The 24,591-nt window shown below is 51.5% G+C and overlaps 1 protein-coding gene across 4 annotated transcripts in view; it reads left to right on the top strand.

Moving 5' to 3' along the window:
- PKNOX2 (PBX/knotted 1 homeobox 2) overlaps positions 1-24,591 on the top strand; it is a 254,489-nt gene that overhangs the window by 224,309 nt on the left and 5,589 nt on the right. For all 4 annotated transcript variants that reach the window (XM_055306571.1, XM_055306572.1, XM_055306573.1 and 1 more), the window contains 3 exons: positions 8,726-8,855; positions 9,308-9,405; positions 10,180-10,299. In XM_055306571.1, the coding sequence (XP_055162546.1) occupies positions 8,726-8,855; positions 9,308-9,405; positions 10,180-10,299 (348 nt within the window). The remainder of the gene's footprint in view (positions 1-8,725; positions 8,856-9,307; positions 9,406-10,179; positions 10,300-24,591) is intronic.

Raw genomic sequence — 24,591 nt, forward strand, 5'->3', positions numbered from 1 at the left:
TCTCATGCATGGATGGCCAGCAAAGAACTGTTGAAAGAAGTAAGACAAGGAAAAAAAAAAGAAGAAGTAACACAAGGAGAAAGACGGAGATCAGGCAAGACCAGAGGAAGGAGGGAGGGAGAAATCAGAAGCAAGAAAAAGGGAAAGAGAGACAACCCTGGAGAGTCACCGTCAGGAGGGAGGCTTAGGAGGGAGAAATCAGAAGCAAGAAAAAGGGAAAGAGAGACAACCCTGGAGAGTCACCGTCAGGAGGGAGGCTTAGGAAGGATGCGGCCCAGAGGGAAGGGTAGCAGAGAGAAGGGAAGTGAGGCTGAGAAAGCCAGGGCGGAAGAGAGAGAAGAAAGAATGGCATCGGCAGAGACAGGGGATGAAGGGACAGGCTGGGCAGGTGAGGGGACAGTGCAAAGCCAGGTGTGTGCTGTCCACATTCCCAGGCCCGGCTCCCGTGCCTCCCTGAGCTGGGGCTGCGGGCCTGGCTGGGCCTGCCGGGGAGGGAGAGGTCCTGGCCTCCAAGAGACTTTCCGTGCGGGAGGCAGGCCTGGAGATCAGGGCATGGGGGCCGGGATGGGAGAGACGAGAGAAAAGGAGTGTCTGGAGTGTGTGTGTGTGTGTGTGTGTGTGTGTGTGGGTGGGTGGGTGTGCACACACACGCGCGCGCACACACACACACACACGCATGCAGATGATGGTTCGCAGACGATGGTTCACATTCGTCATGGTTCGACCTTAATCCCCCCAGCCTGAAATAGCCCCACTGAGCGCCAGCCTGGCCCGGGGAGGGGTGTCTCCCCTCTGGAACATGATCCTCAGGATCAACATTCCAGCCGTCTGCCAGCTTTGTTGCAAACTGCTGGCTCATGATTTTCCCTGTGTGCTAATCATTCGGCCTTGTGTTGCAAAGTGGGAGACATTTTTTTAATTCAAATTGGTCTCCCCCCCCAACTCAGATGCCACACCGTGTTCCCATTCAGCTCTGTGGCAGCTGGGCACATTCCCCCGCTTGGCCTTCCTGTTTCTGAATGTGAGCTTTCTCTTGGGGGTGGGATGAGGGTAGGGAGTGGGGGAGCCGGCTTCCACCAAGCAGGAGAGCTGACACGGAGTCTCCCAAAGAATTGGACCACAGTTTTGTCCACGTCCCTAGGAAGCCAACCTGTACTGCCTGCACCTGATGACATCAAAGCTCCCTCACGCCTCCCAGCCCAGGCTTCTTGCAGGGGCAGCCTCCCTAGGAAGGAGGCTCATCTCAGACTCGCACTCGAGCTTCTCCTGTCTTTTCCTAGAGGTTGTAAACTAAACCATCCCACTGGACAAAACCTAACTCCCGCCTCACTCAAGTATTAATTTGACTTGAAACTCATCCCTCTTTCTCTATGGGGATCTAAGCCAGGGCCCCATCGCGGGGCACATTGGGCTGAGCCACGGTTCTCAGTCACCAAGCACTGGGGGGGCACTTACTGTATGCACCCTGCTAGGTCCTGTGAGAGCATGAATGAATCATCCAGAAGGAGCCCCCAATCTCAGTGCAAAGGAGCTGTGAGTCACACCTGAGGATCTAGATAAGTTATGTGAGCCATGGAAAGCTCCAGGTCGAGGGAACATTGAGAAAGGCGGGAAGGGAGCAGCCAGAGATGGGGAGAGGAACCCCAGGAAAGGGTCTGGATTAAACAAACCACATGTGTGGCCTCAGGTTACCCCAGTCGCTGCTCAGCCTCCTTCCTCCTGCCCCCAGGAAGGGCCCGGCCCGCCCTGCACACTCGCACAGCCAGTCTGTTCCTGCCTAGAGACAGAATGAGCAAACCTCAGCATGGATTAGTTAGGCCAGCAGGAGGATTTTGCCCATTGTGAGTGGAGAAGTCACAGATTCACTGGCCTTGGGGATGAGGGGGATGGTGGGGGTGTAGGCTTTCCGGGAGCTCCAAAAGTGTTCCCAGGATAGAGAGAAGTCTGGGAGAAGGTGAGGAACAGAAACAACCTTCTAGAATCCCTGGAGAGAAGCAGCTGTAGAGGAGGAGCAGTCATTCGTTCCTGAGCAGTCATTCATTCATGCCCTGCATCTGTGCAAGTGCAGTTGAGCCTGCTGAGTTCCAAGGATCTCAAAGTGGATCTGACATGATCTCTGTCCTCCAAACGTTAACAGTGGAGTATCTTGCAACCAAGTTGTGGGCACCTTATGCCCTAAGGTGGGAAATGATGGCCAGTCACCAAAGATGTGAGAGGTAATGGGGAGCGTAGGTGAGGGGGTAAGGGTTGGAAACGTGTTGGAGGCAAATTAATTGAGTAGCTCTAAGAAGAGCTGCTTGTGCTGCTCTAGGAAGAGCTGGGAGAGAACGGGGAGAAGGTCAACATTTCCTGAACCTCCCCTGCGTCTCCAAACCCTGTATGCACTGGGTGCTTTGCATATATTATTTACTCCTCACATCAAGGCTGCAAGGGACACATTATTTTCTCCCCAAGGAAAGAGAAGCTCAGAGAAGTTAAGACATTGGCTCAAGGTCACACACCTAGTAAGCAGCAGAGACTGGAGTAGGTTACTTTGGAGTCTATGTTCTACTTACTATAATGAGTCCTTTGGCTTTTTTGGTGATGCATAGGAAGAACCAGAGATCCTGCACCCTGGATAAGGAGGGGTGACCCCCTTAACCACAGAGCAGGAATCTGGAGACTAGAGAGCAAGGAACCAATTGCTGGAAGCAAGACTTTAGATTTGCTAATAGGGAGGAGAAAGGTACAGAGTGAACTCTCCAGCTATGCAGACTCCCTAAAAACACAGGAAGGGGACTAGCGAGTGAACCTCTACCTGGGGAAGGTAGACTTGCCTACTGACCTACAGGGAGTTTGCATTTTCAAGATTAGCAGGAGATCAAGGCGGTGGGGGTGGAGGGCAGTCACCTCCATCAAGCCCCCAGAAGTTCCGACCCGTGGCCAAGCATCCTGAGGATCTGACCAGGCTGTTTTAGGGCCGGCAGGAGAAGGGGGAAGTGATCTACCCTGCGAGATCTCCCTGAGATGGAAGAGGGCACCCCTAGACCACAGCGCCAGGAAACAGAGTTCCAAGCCCTGGCCTGCCTCACTGTCGCCATGGCCGCTGGAGCTGTCCCCTCCACCACTTCCAGGCCTCCAGCCCTCCAGCTCAGGGGCCCGGGAGACCATGAGGACGGCCCTTCCCCTTCCGCCAGGCGAGTGAAACCTGAGCAGTCCACTCCTCCTTGTGAGAAGGAATGTTCCTTAAGAGCAGCAGCTGCCACTTGCCCCCACAGGCCAGAAGTGCCTTTCCCTTGAGACTAAAGCCCCCAGTCGACGAGAGGGACAGCAACAGGATCAGGTGGCCTGTTTACATGTGTTTGGCTCCCCAGGGTTTGGGAGCCCAGCTCCTCCCAGCCCAGGACCAGACTCTGGCCCTGCCAGAATGGAGGAAGCCTGCCAGGGACAGCGTGTCTGGGGACAGGGACAACCTCCCCACCCCTCTAAGACACACGCACACACCCCATCCCAGGCCAAAGCCGAGTCAGGCCATGTGTTTATTGAGCATCTATCATGCACCCAACACTGTGGTAGGCAGTGTGGGAGAATGCAAAGAAAGAACCCTCTTCCCCTCCAAATATCTGCAGCCAAAGCTAGGGGAGGAAGACCCATGCACCTGCATAAGCAGGAGAACCACCGAGCTGTGTGTCCAGTAGGGCCAGGCCGACAGGAAGCACTGAAGGAGTCCAGAGAATGGGCCATGGGCGTGCCTGGGGTGAGTCAGGACAAGCTTTCCAGCAGAAGTGCTGCGCCCAAGACCACGTCCCCACCCCCAGCCTGACCTCCGGGGATGCTTGGGGAGGTCTGGGGGAGTGAGATCTGAGCTGATGGATCAGCAGAGACCCCTAGTGGCCTGGGGGTGGATGGCAGACAGCTGCCCCCCCCACCCCCCTCAGTGGGCTGTACTGCTCCCCCAACCTCTCCCCTGTTTGCCCCCTCCCACTACACACACACACACATACACACACACACACACAATCCTAGAGAAGGGCGTTGGTTTTTCTAAAATCCTCTGCTGGAAGGACCTTGGCAGTGTCATCTAGTTCATGTCCCCTGTTCCACAGACATCCTGGTAAGATAAACACTCCGGCTCTTTCAAAATAACTTAAAGGAGAATTGTTCTCTCCATCTTGTCTTTGCCTTCGCTCCTTCTTTCTTCCTCCCATCAGTTCATTCTAAGAATTTCTTCCTATAGTGGAAATTACGTTTCTTCAGGCAACACAAGCCCTTTCCCTATTCACAGCAAAGACTGGGGGCCCCAGGGACTGACCGAGCTCTTCCTGGGCTGACGCCAGACCATGAGGTCAGAGCCATAGCCATCGCCAGCCTCCTTGTGCCACACGTACCCCACCCGAACACCCTCTGCTTCCAAGAGTAATCCCAGAGCCTCCCACTTTTTCTTAGTAAGGTCTTCCTTTTGAACAAATCATCTTTTTTGGTTCCAGAATGAGATTTGGAGTAAAACTCACCCAGTGACCACTATGGCCCAGAAAGAGTGACCAGTGGCAGCAAGGGCTTTGCAGCTGGTCCACGGGTGGGGTTTAGGAGGTGTGAGCTCTCAGCCGTTCTAAAGCTGCTCCCCTACTTTGCTCTACCTGCTTCTAAGGTGCCCGTTGCCACAGCACACGAGGACCAGCGGAGGGGCAGCTTCTGGGGAGGCCTGTGGAGCCCAGCTTGTGGGTTTCCATCCGAGTCCTGGGTCACCTGGTCCAGGCCCTGAGACATCATTCGCAGGAAACTATGGAAGTTTTCAGCTTTGGGGACTTTTCCTACTTTGAAAGCAAATCTTACTCCTAGAAAGTAGGAGCCCACATACTCCCCAGTTTGGTGGGATGGCCTCACCAAGGAAACCAGGCTTCCAGCAGCCTTTCAGCAGGTTTCAGAGGCTTGGGGACACCCCTGCCATGTTCCTGATGGGACAAGGCAGAGATCTTGAGCTAGATAACCAGTTTGCGCCCCTGGTTCCTGGACAATTTGGGCAGAGACGTGAGGCTCTGGATGCTCAAGAATGTCGCTAAAACTGTACCACATGTGCTTCTCACCTCTTTATGGGCGCTAAGGAGTCTGGAAAGAAACAGCTCTATTTGGGTCTAGACAGAGCAGCATCCACCTGGTTGGGAGTCTGATAAGCCCCAAGAGAAAGCTGTCAAGAAGATAAAAATACTGCATGCTTAGCCAACATTGTTTCCCGAAGGGGTTTCCACTGCTGCCATCGTAGCTGCTTCCTCAGAAAAGACCATAGACTCTTGCCAGAGATTTGGAGCCCCAATGTCTCCGGAGAGACAGAGGCTCCAGAGAGCTAGACCCTGGGCTCCTCCTGAAGTGGCTGCAGTCACATCACAGAGCTCGTCCGAGACAGGGACGCAGCTTCCACTGGGCTTGGCCCGGGCCCGGGAATGCCTGCGGCAGGGAGGCAGGAATGAGGGGGGCCTGTGGTAAGGAATGGCCACTACTTGGTATGCAGCCCCAGACGGATCTCCACAGCTGCTCAGTAGAGAACCCAAGGGGCTCCAGGACTTCTAGGACAGGTTTTAAATCCTGGCCGTGCCAAACTCAGCTCCCGAGTTGAGTGGCTTTAGCCAAAGGAAGTGGGAAGTGATTTATTGGGTGCTTGAATGTGCCAGGCACCCTGCTTACATCGGGCCTGGATGTCTGACTCCAAAGCAGATCTCTCCAAGCGAGCATCAGCACCGCGCTCAGAGCCAGAGGACCCGGGTTCGAGGCTGGGTGACTCTAGGAAGTCACTTTGGTTCTCCAGACCTCAGCTCCTCTTCAGGCAAATGGTAGCAGGGAGATTAAAATGAAAGAACCTGGTAGAAGAATGCAAATATTCTCTGTGTGTAATAAGTAGGTAGTTTCAGACCCATTGATCTTTGGGACCAGCTGAGGGTGGTCATTACAAATACAGATTGCAGAGGGTCCGGTTCAATGACCCTGAGAATCTGTGTCTTTAAAAACAGCACAGGGCTCAGGCCAGTGTGTGAAACAGCTCACATTTACAAATGTTGGGGATGGATATTATTTCCCCAGACCTCAGGGATGCCCAGATTTTCCTTCCTCTTTTTTGCCCAGCTAAGATGTGGTCAGCCCTGGCCCTTTCCATAGTCTCTGCCCTCAAAGCTCTACATTCCATTCCTTTGCTGATAGAACTTGGCTGCCTCTCAGCATGTCCCAGCCAAGGACCCCAGAGTAGGAGGAGAGGGTCGGAAAGAGAAGACTCGGATCTAATGCATAAATTGCCTTTCGTTACCCAAGCCCAGAACCTGGCACGAGGCTTGCAAAACCACAGGGCAGGGAACCAGCCAGAGTCTGAATAAGCAGATGAAGTATCCAGGCAATAGCTCTCACCCTTCTGCCTCCAGCTAGCAAAAATGTGTGTTTGGTTGAATCCCAAGGCACACATCTTGTATTTATTTTACTGCTTTCGCTTGTGTTTTCCTAACCTTGCCGGATACTTTTTTCGGAGAAAAGAAAGTCTGGGGCAACATTTTATATTTGAAACACCCAAATGCCTTTACCCAATGAGGAGCACATGGTATGAATGATTCCCGATGAGATTGTTGAAAAATCATTTCCATTAGTTTTGGGGTGAAAGGCATGGGTGGGACACCCTCTTCAGATACATTTACCTTCCAGCTTTGCTTCAGCTTCAGAGAACATCAGCATTGGCTCACATCCTGTGAGGATGGTTGGCTGGGGCATTGGGACGAGGGCTGAATCAACCTCAGATGGCCACGTAGCTAAAAACAGGCTTTGAGGGCTCCTGGATGTCAGCACTGGGCCAGACACATTTTATAAATGAGACTAAGGCTCCCAGAAGGGCTGTGATTGGCTGATTCTCAAATCCATGGTCTTTCCTCGGTGCCCATGCCGCCTCTGTCTTTCTGGAGTTGGATTGTTTTGCCTGTTATCTTACCTCCAGTAACTATGTACTGAACTCCTGTGGTTCCAGGAGCACCTCGTAGCCCGGTTCTTGGCACAAGGTGGGTGTTCAGTATTTGTGGATGAAGGAGGGCTGTGTTCTAGTCCCATTGCTGCAAACCAGCTGGGGGCCTTGGTTGAGTCACTTGGGTTTCTAAAGCCTCTAGTTCCTTATTTGTGTTCAGGGAGTTGTAGTATGTGGCTTCTAAGGGCTCTTCCAGTTTTTGGGTTTCGAGGGTGGGGCCTCTGTATGAGACTTGAACTCCTTGAGTGGGAAGACCAAGAGTTTGGCTCATCCAAGAAACTCTAGAACTTCCCTGGAGGCTGAAAGCCCAAGCTTCTTCCAGTCTTAAAGCAAAAGTTGGGAAGCCAGGGGCCTTCTTTCCTCTCGCCCCTAACCCCCAGTTGTAGTCTATTTTCTTGACTGCACCTATCTGAATTCTTACATCTCATGTGTTATGACTCGAAGCTTTGAGCATGAGAGCGTCAGCCCTAGAGGGTCATCAGATAGGCTACCTGCTTCAGCCCTGTTTTCAGATGAGGAACCGTGGTCGGAGAAGCTCAGAGACCCAAGCACGTCTCCTGAAGCTCCTTCCACGACATCTCTTCGGCCACTTTTCTTGCTTTCTCCAAATAAAGCCTAAAGACCCCAACCTGTCACCCACACCCAATGCCTTCCTCACAAATCCCGCCCCCCCTCTGAGCAAGCAACCGACCTCCAGGCAGGGAGGGTTTAGTGCTGCTTCTTGGAGGCTGCAGCCAAGCTCCCTTCCCTTGTGCATGGCATGCGGAGTCCCTCAACGTCAGGTCTAAGCACTTCCTTGCCCAGCTGGTACATGGCAATGACGAGGTGACCAGAGTGCCAGAAAAACATGGTCTTCTTATCTGCTTTGGCTACTGCAGAAAAACAAACTGCAAGGATTGTTTCCTGGGTAAAACAGGGGCTGGCAGGTTGACAGTGTGGGGCAAAGGGAGCCTCTGTCTGCGGCAGGATTCTGTGTTGGCAGCCTCAGGAAGAGGAATCGATGAAATGTGCAGAAGGGTGGCTTGAGGTCAAGGCTCATGAGATGCCCTTGGAAGGCAGGTTATAAAGAAGCTAGGATGACTTTTTAAAATTACTATTTAACAACTGTTTTAGTAGCCACTGTGCGCCAGGCCCCTGCATTAGGTGCTCAGGATACAAAGATAAAACGTTGGAGGCCATTCACGTCTGGAGCTTGGTGTAATAATATGATATAGGTACGTGAGGAGGTGAGGTTCTCAGGGGAGAGGGTGTCAGGGAAGGTGTCTGGAGACAGTTGAATGTGAAGAGTGAAGAGGTGCCAGGCAGATGAAGCCTGGTTCTCAGCCCTGGCCACACATTAGAACCACTTGGGGAGCTTGTCAAACACCAAGGCTCCATCCACACATCCAACCAATTGAATTAGAATCTCTGGGGTTAGAACCCAGGCATCGATATTGGGAATTCCAAAGTGGAGCTGAAGTGGGGACCACTGTTTATGTGGTGATTTGTGTCTCAGGTTTCGGAAGAATGGAATAGCTAAGTGGATAAATATTGTTGGCTGGTCGGTCGGTCGGTCGGTTGGTTGGTTTTTAATATTGAGCCTTCTTATTCACTCCTTCTAGAAGGCCATGAGAATTGCCTTTCAGATTTGGGTCCTGGAAGGAGCAGGATGAAGGGAGGAGGGAAGGCAGGAAGAGAGAAAGGGAGAGGAGGAGTTTGGGGCTGTGGCATCTAAGCATTTAGTGACATTGTCACAAACCACGCCTCCCTTACTGCCAGGACCTCCTGCAGAATTCCCCCAATTCCATGTCTGGAGTCTCCAATAACCCCCAGGGGATTGTGGTCCCAGCCTCAGCTCTCCAGCAGGGCAACATCGCCATGACAACCGTCAACTCACAAGTGGTGTCAGGTCGGTGCAGGGGATTGTGGGGGACACTCCTGGGAGGAGAAGGGGTGGCCCCAAGGGGGCGGGGGGCAGGGTGCTGTACAATCTTAGGAAGTGGGAGGGGTGCCCCCTGCCAAGGAGGAGCTTCCAGCTCAATTTCTTGACTAAAGAGTTCTCTGAGTTTATCGATGGCTCGCACCAAGATCTGATTGTGATATTTTGGAACAAATTTGGGTCAGAGTCTCATGAGCCCCTCAAAGACCAAGTAAAGCTATTGTCCCTGCCCCCAAAACACTTCCCACCAGAGGCTCTGCTCTCTGGACCCCATTCCCATCCTGCCCCCCCGCAACAGGGACTTGAGTGCCTCCAGAATAGAAGGTGTTTCCATGGGAGTGCCAAGCAAATTGAAAACCCTGCTTGCCCTCACTCCTACCCACCCCCGTGGCAGGGGACCCAAAAACTGGTTGTCTCCTCAGGTGGAGCCTTATACCAGCCGGTTACCATGGTAACCTCCCAGGGTCAGGTGGTCACCCAAGCAATCCCCCAGGGAGCCATCCAGATCCAGAACACACAGGTGAGTGTCCGTACACAGGTGTGTGCGCACGTGCATGGTATGGGGAGGGCGACCGTAACCATTTACTATCCGCCAGGCCCTTTACACCAGTGACTCCTTCAATCCTCGTTATTCCTCTAAGAGGTATCGTTACCCCCGTTTACATATCGGAAGCTGAGTGTCAGGAAGTCCTAGGATTTCCCCACCTCTCGGGGTTATGTCAAAGGATCCTGCACCTCCCACTCCTGGCCTCTACCCCAAGCCACCCCGCAGCTCAGTGGGATACAGCGCGCACACAAGTAGGGAGAAAAAGAGGATCTGAAGTCAGGCCTGAGATGTGACATTAATTTGTCATCTTGGATAAGTCACCTGAGCCTCAGAGTTCTTATCCCCAGAAGGGGGGTTAACACCAACTGCACGCAGCCCTCCTACCTTCAGGGCTGCTGTCAGTGCTCACCATGGGAATGGGTAGGAAGGTGCTTTGCAAACTGTAAAGTAACCCAGAAATGCTCATAACCAGTGGATGGTCTCTGGCAAGTTTGTCTCTCCTCTACCGTCTGCATGTCCCTGTTTCCTTTGTGTCCTTTCTCATCCCCTTCTCCCGCACCCCCTCCCCCTCCTTCTTCCCATTCTCTGAGGGGCTGGTGCAGAGTGAAAGGAAAGGTGGCCTTCCTGGGGCCCTAAGAACCAGTTGGGAAGGGGTTGGCAGCGAGCCTGCCATCACTATGGCAACAGGTCCCCGGCTGCTGGCCCGCCAGGCTGCTGATGCTAATTTTTTCTCCACGTGCCCTGAAGGTTAACCTTGACCTCACCTCCCTCCTGGACAATGAGGATAAGAAGTCCAAGAACAAACGAGGAGTCTTGCCCAAGCACGCCACCAATATAATGCGTTCTTGGCTCTTCCAACATCTCATGGTGAGTGTGTGTGCGCTGGGGGTGTGGAGTTGCAGCGTGGGGTACGAATAACCCCCCAGGGTCCAGACTCTGCTGTCACCCCCGGATCTTCAGAGGGTGTGACCCCACAGAGAGGCTCTCCCAATAGGGATCTCATCTTCCAGAGGCCAAGGCAGATGAGAGGCTTCAGAGGGGCCTAAAGCTGGGAGAGGCTCTCTCCAGGACTTGCTGCTGCCACGAAAAAGTGTGATGCCAAATGAGGGAATGAGCACAGATTTATTCTGAAGGGAGCACTGGGCAACGTTTCATGAACGGAGTGAGGTTCTGTGGGGCCAGGACTGTGTTTCCTGCGGGCGGCTGTGCATACTCCAGCCCCTCTCCCATGGAAGAAAAGGGTGATCCTCAGCCAGGGCTCTTCTGTTTCCCTGGAGTCCTCGCTGCTGGGGTAGCAGCAGATGTGTGGCCCTTTTCTCGGTCTCTCTGATCAGAGCGGCCAGATGAGGCACAGGGCTGGGGAGCGGTGGCTGCGACCACCAGGTCTGGAGGAGCAGCCCAGGGAGACGTCTCCTTCCTCATGTAACCAGCTCAGCAGGTGCGGAACAACTGCCTCCATAAGCCTCTACGGCCACTTCCATAAAATGGCGATAAAGCCTTGGCTTTAAATGTAATGTCCGTAAAGAGCCTGCTGTGTGCACTCACATGATGGCAGCTGTGTGCTGTGTGCAGTGTTGGTTGCGACAGACAGGACTGTGGTTGAACGTCAGGAATGAGATCAAAGCTATAATCCCCTGGCATCGTTCAAGAGTTGTCACAATAAATGAAGGCCAATGGCCATGTCTGAGCTGACCGTGTAGGGTGTGTGTACATGTGCATGTATGTGTGCGTGTGTGTGTGCACCCAAGGTGGGGAGGTAGATTCTGGAAGCACCAGCAGGCTTCCAGCAGTCTGCGAGGTCTTGGCCTGGCATGGCGGTACAAAGATAGATGGAAAACAGATACCAAGGGACTGTCTTGGCCTGTGAGGAAGAACCAGGAGTGAGGGAAACTCTTTCTGAGGAGGAAGAAATCAAATGGATCATAGGAATTAATCAGTCTATCAATCAACAACCCTTTATTTGAAATATGAGTACCTCCAGAAGCCATGGCGCCTGAGCCTGGGTGCTCAGATGTGGGCATCCTAGGGACTCTGGCCTGGAAGCACTAGGCCCACATACCCAGAATTGCTCCATGGTGACCAGTGTGGGGCCGGGCCTCTGAGTCTCCCCACACAGGTCCACCCTCCAGCTCTAGGGTCTTGAGGCCTCCTCAGTGCTTTGCTGAGGAAGCACGCTTTGAAAGCACCAACTAGAGAACAACCAGGAACCTAGTTTGGAGAGGAGACTGGAAGGCCTAGGGTCAAGGTGAGGGGATGAGGTTGGAGAGACTCTGAGATCCTAGTGATGAAGCCAGGGAGCCAGGGCCAGGTCCATCCTCAGGCCTCTTGGGAGCAGCTCTGACTCAGTGGCTGAAGATGGTGGCAGGGATGTCCAGGCCTCCTGCCTGTTCTGGTTCTCCACACTGTCAGAGAGCCCCAGGGGCCCAGTGGGCTCAGTGTCCAGCTACAGTTCCCAGCCCCACCCATGGGAAGAAGGGCTCTCGGGGAAGGACCTGTTTCTGTGCCCTGGCCCGTCACAGCCAAGATGGCAGCAGCTGGTCCTCTCCCCCCACCCCCAGCCGTGGGTCCGTGGCAATGGTGTGTGACTATAGACTGTGGGTGCGGTGGAAAGCTCATGGGCTCCTGAGGCAGCCAGACCTGAGCTCAGATCTAGACTTAACTTCTCACTCTGTAACCTAGACACACTCACACTCAGGAAGCAGCGAAGTTAACGCCAAGACCTCACACACTGAGGTGCTTCACAGCTGTTAGTCCCTGTCCTTCCTGCCCCGCCTCCCCAACCCCATGCATTTTTGAAGACTGATGTGAACCCACCTATAGCCTCACTTCTGAAGGGGAGAAAAGGCAAGCGTCAGAGGAGGAGGATGACCAGACCAATTCCCCTGCCCACCAACCGGGGCGCCCAGGCCAGCACCTTGCACTGACCCCCATCGCCCGTGCGGGGCTCCTGCCTCAGCCACTTCCCACTGTCCCTTCGCATCTCACCCCTGACTTAAGTCTTAGGCTGAGACTCAAGGGTCATCCAATAAGCCCCTCCTGGCTGTGCTCCCCTCTGACCTTGGATTCCAGGTCACATCCCGCCCTCTTGGCCTGTTCCTGCTCAGCGCCCCTCTATAACTTAATGTCATTTCTTTCCCCTCCATGGCCACTGCCAGCCTGCCTGGGGAAGGCAGAGGAAGGTAGAGGTGAAGAGAGAGGGGGGAGTCGCTGAGCATACAGCAGAAGAGAAGGAAGGGCCCCAATCAGCTCTACAGATGGGCCCGGGAACCCTGGAGAGGGCTTGCTGAAAAGCATGAGTAAGACTTTCTGCCCACACCCTCCCACCCCTGGACCCTCTCCAGCTCAGAGTGCACTCAGTGCGGATACTATTAATAAAGCACTTAACATTGGCAAAGTCCTCCCCCAGCTAATGCCTTCCTCACAGCGACCATCAGGAGAGGACAACGGAGTGACCCGCAGGCCTTTAAAAAAAAAGTTACAACTCAGAACCTGTGGACGAGCCAGGGAAGGGGATGGGGAGAAGTCCAGGCTCTAGCGACACAGCATGGCACAGCTGTCCTCTGCAGGCCCAGGCTGGGCCATGGGTCAGCCCGGCTACCCAGATATCGGTGGGTGCACAGGCGCCCAAACCCTAGCTCAGGAGAGGCTATAAAGACTGGGTGACAGGGCACAGCGAAAAGAAGGCAGGCCTCGAGGCCAGACAGACGGGTACGAATTGAGGCCCCTGCCACTGGCTGTGCAATCTCCCTGCATCTAAAGAAAAAAGATAATACCCGTTTCCCGTGCTTATCAAAACTAAATGAAATAACACAGATAAAGAGCCAAACCTGGCACATAGTCACATTTAAGAAACGTGAATCCTCTTTGAACTTTCTAGAACAGAGGACTAAGAGCGAGTTCTTGAGACCAAGGCCCACGGTTTGTGAAAATTAGAGGTGGACGCTGGACCTGTTGTTCTGATCTATAAACACCTACTGAAAAAAAATATATATATATAAACACCTACTGATTTTTACCATCATTTGAGCCTAAAAATATTCTGATGAAGACTGTTACTTACCTGTTCTGCGTATGTATATGTGGGTCAAACGTACATGTCTCATGTCTCTGACTTCTTGTGGATTGCTCCAGAATGGGGATCATACATTATACCTCTTATGTGGGCCCTAAAGATTTGATTCCCAGAGTGTGCACCTTTATAGGATGTTACGGGCATTGCTCCTGGTACAGGGTAAAGGAATTTGGGAAAATCTGAGTTATACAAAGTTTAGCTCAGTTCTTGACTCTTAGTGTGCTAGGGAGGGGCATTGCCAATTCACAAGAGGGGGCATGGTCGGAAGCTTTCCCTAAACATATTTGGTTACTCAAAGCCCCTTCCCCAACCCCCTCGTTTGCACTGTCTCTTTGAGGAACAACTCGGAGATAGTAGCTCTTGGGAAATAGAATTCTGCAGTAACACCGTTATCTGCACAAAGTAGCTGTTCAGTTTTAGGAGAAAAGGGTAGAAAAATGCATGAGAAAGGACAGATTTCAATGTGTTGATTTGTTCGTTGGAAAAGTTGGCCCAAGAAAGGCACAGCCATTAGAAAGATACATTTTATTTTAATTTAGAAGATATGCATATATATTGATTTGCTAATGTCTTGATACAGGGCCACAATCTTTTTCTGATGAGACGTTGTCCTTTTACTTGCACAAACCTCTCCCATAATAGAACATCTATAAATTCCGTCTTTATTTAACATGGGATAAGAACTTTGAGGTCTGGGAAGTAATCTGGCCAGGGGATCTTTCTAGATTTTTGTTACGTATTCCAACCTCTTACATTTGTCTCAAGATCCTCACTACAGGGCATTTTTTAAAGAAATTGGAGTCCCCAGTCTCTCCAAAGCATTCCACTTCGTTTTCTTAGCAAGAATAACTTTCTTTTTGCATTTATATTTCATTGGTTCCCAGAATAAATTGTACAACATCACACTAACACATAAAGCTGGCGTAAACCAGTCTGGATACACACGCTGCGGACTTCCTGATAAGCAGATAGAGGGTCTGATGAACCCCCTACACAGTAGCCTATTCATCCTGAGCACCCAGGACAATGTGGACGGCAGTTGTCATGGTCTGCGGAAGAAATGAAGAACATTGTAAATCTACAGTCTCGGTTGGTAGGGGTTGCTTATTCAAACATCTGTAGTAAATACTAGTTTTTCCCGTTGTCTTCTTTCCCTCTGGGAGAAGTTAGTATTCTTTGATTCCTTTTGTCCTGAGTCTGAGGCTTCTTGTCATTTCCACTCTCGTGCGGCATGAGGAGCTACCAAAGTGGATTCAGAGGACGGAATGCTCTTGAGATGGAGCTTAAACCCCAGAGCCCTTTTGCTGTCAGGCTGCAGTGAGATTGGGAAGGTTTCTTCCATTAGCTGCTCGCTGTTGGGTCCCTGAAGAATCCAGTGATATTTTCTTGCTATTGCTTTTTGGCTCAAAGAGGCCAAACTCCTGCTGGAAGCAATAACTCCATAGCAAACCCAGGCTGGAGGAGAAAACCCTGCAGAGGGTCCTCTCCACGGGACGGGGAGGGAGAGGCACCGCTCTTCCCTCCCAGCTTCTGCCTCCATCCCCTCTGCTCCGGATCCCAGCACCCCAGGCCCTGGCCGGGCCATTCTGCTCATTCCCACCCGAAATATGACTGTTCTCTGCACTTTTGCCACCAAAGCACAGAAGCAACATTCTAGAATATTCTCTGCATGTTGGGAGATCCCAGAGAGGAAACCAGTCCCCAGCTGGCCCTGCTGCACATCAAAGCAGCAGCTCTTTCACTGCGCAGGCCAGATCCAGGCTAAGCGTCTTCCAGCATCATCTCCTTTAATCCACCCGGCCAGCACAGGAGCTGGGTACTACTATTATCTTCATTGTGCCGGTAGCAAAAGTAGACTCAAAGAAGGGAACACGCTCCCCAACATCTCGTGGGATTTGAACTCAGGTCTGTGGTACCTCGAGGCTCTAATTCCTCACCCACTGGGGTTACACTGCCTCTGCATTGACCCAAGACACCAGAGCATCTCTCAGCTCCCACTCAAAGTCTAGGTGAAGCAAAGGGGAAACTTGGCTGTCAGCGGAGGCTCTCAGTGGAGACCCAGAGCCCTGTCCTGGCGGGGGGACGGGGGGCAGGAGATTTATATGCCAGCCCTAGTTTCCAGATACAATGAGGCCGCCTCACCATCCCTTCCTTCCCTCTCCCTTCTCCATCCATCACACCGGCACCACTCGTGTGGCATCTGGCCAGGGTCACAGCTGGACTATGCCTGCTGCCATCCCGTCCCACCCTACGGTCGAGAGGGCTGCCCTTCCATGCGGCCACTCGATGGCCGAGGGCCTGGCTCCAGGGCCCTCCCGTGAACTCTGTGCGACTATCACAAAATGCACCTGGGGCCTGCTCTGTATGACTTTTTTTAAATTGAATTATAATTCACATACCAACATTCACCCTTTATAAGTAAAGTCAGAGATTTTTAGTATATTGAGACTTGCGCAATCATCACCACTATTGAATTTCAGAATATTTTCATCACTGGAAGAAGTTCTGTACCCGTTAGCTATTGCTCCCCAGCCCCTAGAAACCAGTCATCTACTTCGGGTCTCTATGGATTTGCTGATTTCGGATCTTTCTCATGAATAGGTTTATCACACTCGGTTTTCTGTGACTGGCTTCTTTGCCTTATGTTTCCAAGGTTCATCCGTATCGTAACCCGCATGAGTGCTTCCTTCTGCTTTATGGCTGAACAGAATTCCACTGCATGGACAGACCACATTTTGTTTATCTGCTCATTAGCTGACACAACGTTTGGGTTGTTTCCACTTTTTGGCTTCTGAGTAATGCTCCTATGAACATTCTGGTACTCCACGTGATGTGAACGTGGCCTTATCTTAGCGAGTCTTTGTCAGGTTCCCAGCTATTCTCACCCACAGCCCCGGAGCCTCACATGCCGGGCTCAGCCCTGCCGGGGGAAACAGGCTGCCACATACCCGGGTACGGCGTGTGCCCTGAGCGTGGCTCCTGGCCAAGGAGGGCATGTGGACGTGAAAGCCAGCTGGTTGCCTCTGTGCCTTGGTGTTATCTTCAGTTACTCAACAAACATTCTTTGTGTGTCTTGCCACCTTCCCCATGCCTAACATGGTACTAAAGCCCCAAGGAATATGCATCTGTCTCCGTCAGAGACCCACTGAGAGGATCCACCTAGAACTGACTTAGGAACGGTGTTGTCTCTTACCCACAGAAAGAGTGTGGCCTGTGGAACGGGCATGATAGGCAAGCTCTGGATTCGAGTGTCACGCCCCTTCTTACCTAGCCAGGGGGTCGGGGGCAGGTTGCCTGACCTCATCAGGTCTCAGTCTCCTCTGCTTTAAAATGGGAATCATGAGACCCAGCTCACAGCGTTGTTGTGAGGATGGAATAAGATGTGTGTGAAAGTACTTTGTCCTGATACAGACACAGCTACTGTTGCAGATGCCTCCCATCTCGCTCCGGGAGTCCCCATAATCTGTCCTGTCTCACAAAAAGCTGAGAGAAATCTTGACACTTCTAGGGAATCTGTGGGGAAGAGCAAGAAAAGTTGAAAAGCAAAAAAAAACAGCTCAGAGAGACTTAGAGAGACCATTTTTGTTCCAGAATATCTTGTCTGCTACTTTCTCCTTTAACTTTGCCACACAATCTGAAATTCCACTCATCAGAGATCCACTTACAAGTCTCCAATCCCTGTCAAAAACAGATGCCAATGGAGAGGCCAGGATGCCATCATTCATTCACAGCTTAGTATGAATTAGTTCCAAAGCTTGCTTTTTTACTCCCACTCAGCTAAGATCAGCTTCATGGGAAGAGTGCCAGTGCTTGTTAGCAGTAGCAAATGAAGATTAGAATATTTTTTAACACAGCACTTTGAGGAGGCAAACCAGAATGGGGCGCCAGAGGAAAGGTTTCTAGCAATTGTTCTTAACCTCTTTGAGACAACCCCCCCACCCCCGACCTCTTGAGAATCTGATGAGTTTTATCTACATCATCATGAATATAGTTTCAGGAGATTTGACCCTGAAGTCCTAGCAGCCAGAGGCTTCAGATTGGGAAGGCTGACTGCAGAGTCACATGAGGGCCCCGGGGCTTTGAGAAGAGGTACTGAGAAGTGCCAACAGGGCCCAGGAAAAGAAAAAAGGACGGAGTCTGTGCTCACCTATCTCAGAATTTATTCTTGTCTAGTCCACTCCCTGAAAATAGAACAAGATCTCTTGTTTGTCCATGAGTCCTGGGGGCTCCTTTCCACCAGAAGACAGATCTCTAACTAAATCAGCCTTTGAGGCTAGCCTGGAAGCTAGCTAATTAAAAAAAAAAAAAAAGAGAGGAGAAACAGTGATCTAAGTTCCAAATACAGTATCTATCCACTAACACCTAAGTTTTGGGTAATGAGACATGATTTCAGCACTCAAGGGACTGATCATTTAATTGGGGAAACAAATTAGACACATAAACCATGAGTGGTCAACCCATGATATAATCAGGTACTAGCATGGACATGCTCACACATACACACACACTCAAGGGGTTCAAGAATGGAGGAATCCATGTAGATGAGAGGAGTTTGACCATCTGTGCTGGTCAGACACATCCAGATTAGCGTGTCCAGAACTGGCCATCACATTTCAAAAAGCCCTTTGACAAGTTGTGTCCAGAGAAGAGCAGCTGGGATGGGGAAATGTCTGTTCAAACGACCCTTAACAGGAAACATGTCACATCATGAATGGTTAAGGGGACTGGGGATGTTCGGTCCGTAGAAAAGATTTGTTCCTTTAGGGCCAGCACGATATAGTATAAGGAACAAGGGTTTTGGAGGCAGACAGACCTCAGACTGATCTGAGCTCCATTTTTGTAGTTGCGATATGACCTTGAACGGGTCAACTAGCACCTCTTGATGCTCATTACCTCTTCATAGAGTAGAGATAATGATACCCACCTATGGCGAAGATGATCAATAATATGCTAAAAAGCGCAGCGCCTGACAGATGGTCTAGCCCAGAGGTGGAGTGGATGTGGTTAAAGACACAGGGGGTGTGAGTCTGGGCTCCGCCACTCACTGCACGAATAACCTGGAGCCAGTTTTTTAACCCCTCTGGACTCGGTTTTCTCAGGCGTAAAATGTGAATAATGATGCCTATTTCATAGGTACCTGGAAAATTCAATGAGAATACATGTCGGGTATTTTGACCGCATACTCTGTGAACATTGTAAGTATTCAAAGTTAGCCAAAAACTGTAGGCATCCAGTAAGTGGTGGTAACTCTTGTTATGCAGGGAGAGGCAGTACAGTAGGCTTCTGTGTGATTTCAGAGGACAGTCTAGGCTCTCTGGCTGAATGTCTCTCAAGACGGAAGACTTGAGTTCAGTAGAAAGACTCTCCCAACTATCAGAGCAAAGGGTTGCACACTGCACACTGGCACCGCAGGGCCACGTTCCCCCGCCTTCTTCAGGATGGTCCACACAGAAAATGGTAGGAAAACAACTACACCACTTACAGCTGGAGACCAGCTAGGGCATTCCCGCCAGCCCAGACCCCGCAGAGCCACCCCAGCTCTATCTCTGCACACCTGTAACTTGTTTGGGTGCATCGCTGAAAGTGCTGGTACCAAGGACTCCTGCCCAGTGGGAGAAGAGACTTCGAGGGCTCTTGCATGACTGAGCTATTGCTTTTAACAAGTCCTGCATGTAGTGCTGATGAACAAACTTAGGGTCTAGTGGAAGATATGAGATTTGGGCCAGACCTGGAAGGGAGGCTAGGATTTAGAATGGAGTAGGGAGGGAAGCAGGAGTTGTCTGAATGAGAATTCTCTCCCAATTGACCATCACTGCCCCTGTCTGGGCTGTGATTGTTGCAGACCAAGGAACTGACCCCTCCTCCTAGTGTTGTGAGCATTAACTCCTGCTCTCCCCTTTACTTGCCACATCCCCACACCCTCCAGAGCCCAGGGAACTCTGTGGCTCCTTGTCGTGCCATAACTGTTGTCTGTCCCATGCTGCTCAGGCATCTGTACCTGTAGAACTTCAGGGGAAGGTACACCAGGAGTGGGAAGTCAGGCTGACTGTCTTGGTTGCATTTATCTTTCTGTGCCAGAGAAACATTAGGTCTTGGATTCCTGCCTATGATACGAAACTATTTTCTCCCACCTAGCTTTCACTATAGGGACATGGAGAGAGCAGACCCCTGGAAGCTGCCCTCAACTCCCCAGGACAGATGGAGAGTGGTGGAAGCATGCCCTAGGACACCCATAGTCCCAGGGTGTGAGCCACACTGGCTGCTTCAGCAGCAGTGAGTCCCAGAGATAGAAGCAAGTTCGGTGGTCTCCAGCAAAGACAAGGACTTATTGACAATTGACTGGTCAGTGGCAGGGTTGGATGGAACTGATCCCAGAAGACAGGAGGTGTGGGAGGCACGGCTTGCACTGAGCCCCAGGACGCTCCATGGGAGCCTACAGCTCTCAAAGATCCCACCCGAAAAAATGGCCAGGGGAGATTTACAGCCTCACAGCATCCCCTGAGAAGCCTGAGATCCAGGTTAGGGGAAAACACCCCATCATATGTGCACAGGGGCTGGAACAGTCCCAGATTCCAGGAAATAAAACCATTTGAACAAAGGAGCACATCTCTCCATGCACGGAAGGAGCTGCTGGGGGCTCTTGCCATCTGTCAGAAAAACAACCTGTGGCTTTCACAGAGATCGAGCCACATGTGCCAAGCAGCAGATTTATTTTATTTGCTATTTATTTATTTAAGAAACACAGAGTGCCAGGCACTGTTCTAAGCACCTTTCAAATATTAACTCATTTAATCCTCCTTGCCACCTCAGAGGTAGGTGGGATTATTTTCCCCATTTTACAGAAGACGAACCCAAGTAACAAGCTCAAGGCCTTGAGCTGGTGAGAGACCAGTGTTCAAAGCCAGACAGTCTGGCTCTAGAGTTCATGTTCTTACCCGAGTCTTACTGTGCTACCCCGAAGACTCCTTCAGAAAGCTGGCCAGTATGCCTCTATAGACCCTAAGTACTCCAATCTCCTCCCCACAAACATGCATGGAACAATGCACCCTTTTAGGAAGTAGGGTGGCCTGATTATAGGTAGTATTCCTGGGGAGTCTGACTCACTGATGCTCTCCACCCTCTCCCACTCCTCTTCACTCACAAAGACACCTGGGGAATGGTGACAACCACCAGTTAACCCCTTCGGTTCCTATGATCATCCACTCCACAGACACATGCTGAACACCTACCGTGCCAGGTATTTTCCTTGGCACTGATAAGGTGGGGGTAGAAAGAAAGGTGGGGGCCTCATTTCCTCAAAAACATTCTGTATATCTGGTTGGAGTGAAAGACAATTCCACAAATCATCCAGGTAGTGTGTGGAACCCGAGATAGGGTTAGCGTTCGAACTCAGAGGAGAGGTGCCCCCGCGGCCATGAGGCAGTGGGGCCAGGTGAGGAAGGACCAGTCTTGCTGCAGCATGAAGGATGGATTGAAAGAGAAACCAGAGGGAGGGAAAACAGGTCCAGGATTGCAGGAGGGTGAAGAACCAGAAGGCGGCAGATTTTTTATGAGAGAAAACTGTACAGCAATGAAAATGAATAGCTACAGTTACACAGAATTACTGAAGAGGAATCTCACAATTGTACTGTGGAGTGAAATCCTGCCTGCTAGCAGATTCCATTTATAGAGCATCCAAACACCAGGCAGAAGTAAACCATGATGTTTAAGGATGTAACATAGATAGGAAAACTATAAAGAAAAGCAAGAAAGTACTATAAAAATCCAGTTATCTCCAGGGAGGAAATCTTTGAAGGTGGTGATTGGGAAGGTACACAAGGGGAACTTTTGGGTGCTGATAATATCCTATTTTTTTTACCTGGGTGGCGGTCCCACTGGTGTTGGTGATAATACATAAAGCTATACATTTTAGTTCTTTGCGCCTTTCTGTGTGGGTTCAATTATAAGGGGGAGGGGAGTCTAAAGGAGAGATAGAAGAATGGAAAGCCTGCACAAGGCGCATTACAGTAAGAAAGAGGAGTTCCTGGGCTTCTCTCCTCTCTAAAAGGCTCATTTTTTCCCACTCAGCATCTCTGAAATCAGTGTGCACCCTCCCATTGATGGCATCTCAGATGTGATGACAGTGGGGTTGTTTTGGGGTCCCTCACCATCCCAACAGCCTCCCTTGGGCTAGCATCTGCCCCTAGAGCAAGGCTGTGCCCACGGAGTTGGAGCTGCCCCAGGGTACATGCCCACAGTTGGTCAGGAGTGAGAAGGGAAGAGGGCTGGCACCTCTGCCAGTGCAGTGCTTGGTCTCGGCGGGAAAGTGAGGAAGGAAAACTGGCTCCAAGCCCTGCTTCACTAGTGGCACCAGGCCACTGACACCAGCGGGCTGCTGCTTCCCCTGTGCTACCTCCCTTGGTGACTGGCCAGCCTTGTGCTTAGCTGCCTGGGCCAAGACAGTGTTCGGATGAAAGAAGTGTGGCCAGGGACCCATGAACCAGCCCTGGCCATACTTCTTTCAGACCCATGTGGGACTCACCCTTCACCCGAAGGTGCGTTCAGCCTCCATTTAGGGCAGATGACACCTGAGTGAGGAGGTCATAAAGCAAGGTATCAGAAAGAGGCAGGGAAGAGGTTAGGTCAGATTTCAGAGGAACTTCCTATAGCAGCTGGGGCACCATGAAACACCTACTCGGTGTCAACGCTGCCCTGCCCTTCTCTGGAGACTGAACAGTTGGCAATGTGATGTCTGGGAGGCTTTGCTACATTGCACAGAGTGAGTCCATGAAGCCTACGTGCTTTACCCACAGTATCTCACTAAACCAGCCCCCAAGTCCAAGAGGTTCGCACTGTTCTGTTATTTCCATTTTAAGCTAAGGAAACTAAAGATGGAAGATGTAAAACAACAAATCTCCAAGCTCACATAGCCAGTAAGGGGGGCGGTGGGGGGGGGGTGGAGCGCAGGACTTGACCTCTCCAAAGGTCCAAAGGCCGCGCTCTTGACCATTAGGCAGCTCTGCCTACTTGTGTGAGGCTCCGTGGCTGCCCTGAGAAAGATCTGTCATTTTCTGGCCCATTCTGTATCCCTTTTTCAAGGAAGGATTACCTACTTCCAGAAAGCTGCTGCCTGCTTCCCTCCCAACTCCCGAGGAGTTCTTCCAAATAATGACCAGAGAGTAGCTAGTACGGTTTGATGGCTTACCACGATCTCTTTTGACTCCTCTTCCCGTCCTTGGCCCCAAGCCTTTCCAATTGTGCTAAAAGTAGCACTGAGCAAATCGAGGTCTGTCCAGGAGCCAGGACTATTTTGACTCTGTCCTCAGGAATCATCTGGTCTGAGGCGTTGTACAAGCTGGACTGCTCCTATGAGCACTCAGATGTGGTGCCAGGAATGTTCTGGCCGACACACCTGTCCCTAGAGCTGGGCCAAAGCTGCCACTCACCCCGTGGCCTCCACCACGTGCCTCCTGAGATACTGCTTCCAGGCGGGATGTGTGGTGGCATTTGCACTGTTGGGAGGATAAGAGGCCTCTCTCTCGCTCTCCCCCCCCCCCCCATAAGAGAACAACCAGCCAGTTCAGTGACACTGCCTCTCACCCTCTCCATTCAATGGGAGCATATCAACCTGTGGATTTATGACATCCACTCAGAATGTGGGCTTGGACACAGCACACATTATCCCTCCATGGGAGGCTGAAGGATGTCCTTCCTTCCCTGGAGGTCTTTAAGAGTGGAAGAGATTTGCATCTGACTGGCTTCAATGTAAGTCTTGGTGCAAGGCTCCTGCCTGGAATGCCCATCCTCTCCTTTGCTAGGATGGCTTGGCCAGTCTTCAAAGTCCAGCTGAAGTCCCACCCTGCTAGGGAAGTCCTCCCTGACCAGTCCAGTCCACCCTTCTCTTACTGCCCAATGCCCACACTGCCCGCTTGTAGAGGCGTTTTTTCCCTTTTGTCTGTAGCCTTTCTGGCTCTGAGCTGTGAGCGGCGACAGCCAGGTGTCCTTCACTCGCCAGCAGCCAGGGGGCAGCAGCCTCCCCTCACCTGCGGGCCGCACAGCGGACAGGGACAGCCTCTCTGCGACAGCCTCTCTGCTCAGGAAACAAGTTGGCCGTCTCCTCCTTGTGTTGGCTCGCTCGTGTGTTCCACACACAGACACTGAACACCGCCCCTGCCTGGGCTGGACCCTGGAGATACAGTGTCGGATAAGACCCAGGTCCTGCCTGAAAGCAAGTCCCAGTCTCCTAGGGAGACCTCCCACCATATAGCGGGCTAAATGCAGTTACTCAAACATTAGCCATCACTAACTCTGCCCCAGCAAGTTGGGAAATGCCTCACAGGGGATCTGATCTGTGACACGTCCCCCCAGAAGCTCAGAAATGCACACAGTGGAAAAGTGGGAGAAAGAGCATTACAGTAGAGGGAACAGCAGGTGCAAGGACCAGGAGGCACAAAAGAGCCTAGTGCAGCCTGGCAAGGGCAGAAAGTTGCCATATTTTTGCTGTGTTCTCAGACGAGTGGCCAAGGACAGGGAGGCTGCTAGGCTCCCTCTCATGGCTAGAGAAATTGGGGCAGGAAAATAGGGCTTGGACCCCAGCCCTGCCCCAGAAGGTGTCAGAAACCTAGAGCCCCTCCTCCTCTGCACCCTGGGGCGGCCAGCCTTCCTCTGTTCCTTCCCTGTTAGGATGAAATTGGCTCCTGTGACAGTGATGTGTTTTCCTGCTGGTTAGAATCTTAATATTGGGTGAATCACAAGGCCCAGCTACCCTGGCATGGTGGTCAGGGTCAGAAGTACGAATCTGAACAGCACATGATCCTGACTGCTGCAGGCAACTGCAGAGGTTGCTGCCTTTGTCACTGATAATGAGAGCACTTCCAAGGCTGTTGCTCTCACACTCATTCCTTAGACAGCCTTAAGCGCCTTGCTCACATCATCCCATAATAATAGTATGAAAAGTCACCTCCTACTGAGCACTTTATGAGTATAATTTCATTTAACCACTAGGCGACTTTATGGTATAGGGCTAAGGGACATGCCTGAATCAGAATCCCACTCTCTGGGACTTCAGAAAGCCTAAGCACCACTTTCTAATGCCACCTCCGTCATGA

This window comes from Nyctereutes procyonoides, unplaced genomic scaffold, assembly GCF_905146905.1.
Source record: "Nyctereutes procyonoides isolate TBG_1078 unplaced genomic scaffold, NYPRO_anot_genome, whole genome shotgun sequence".
Lineage (NCBI taxonomy): Eukaryota > Metazoa > Chordata > Mammalia > Carnivora > Canidae > Nyctereutes > Nyctereutes procyonoides.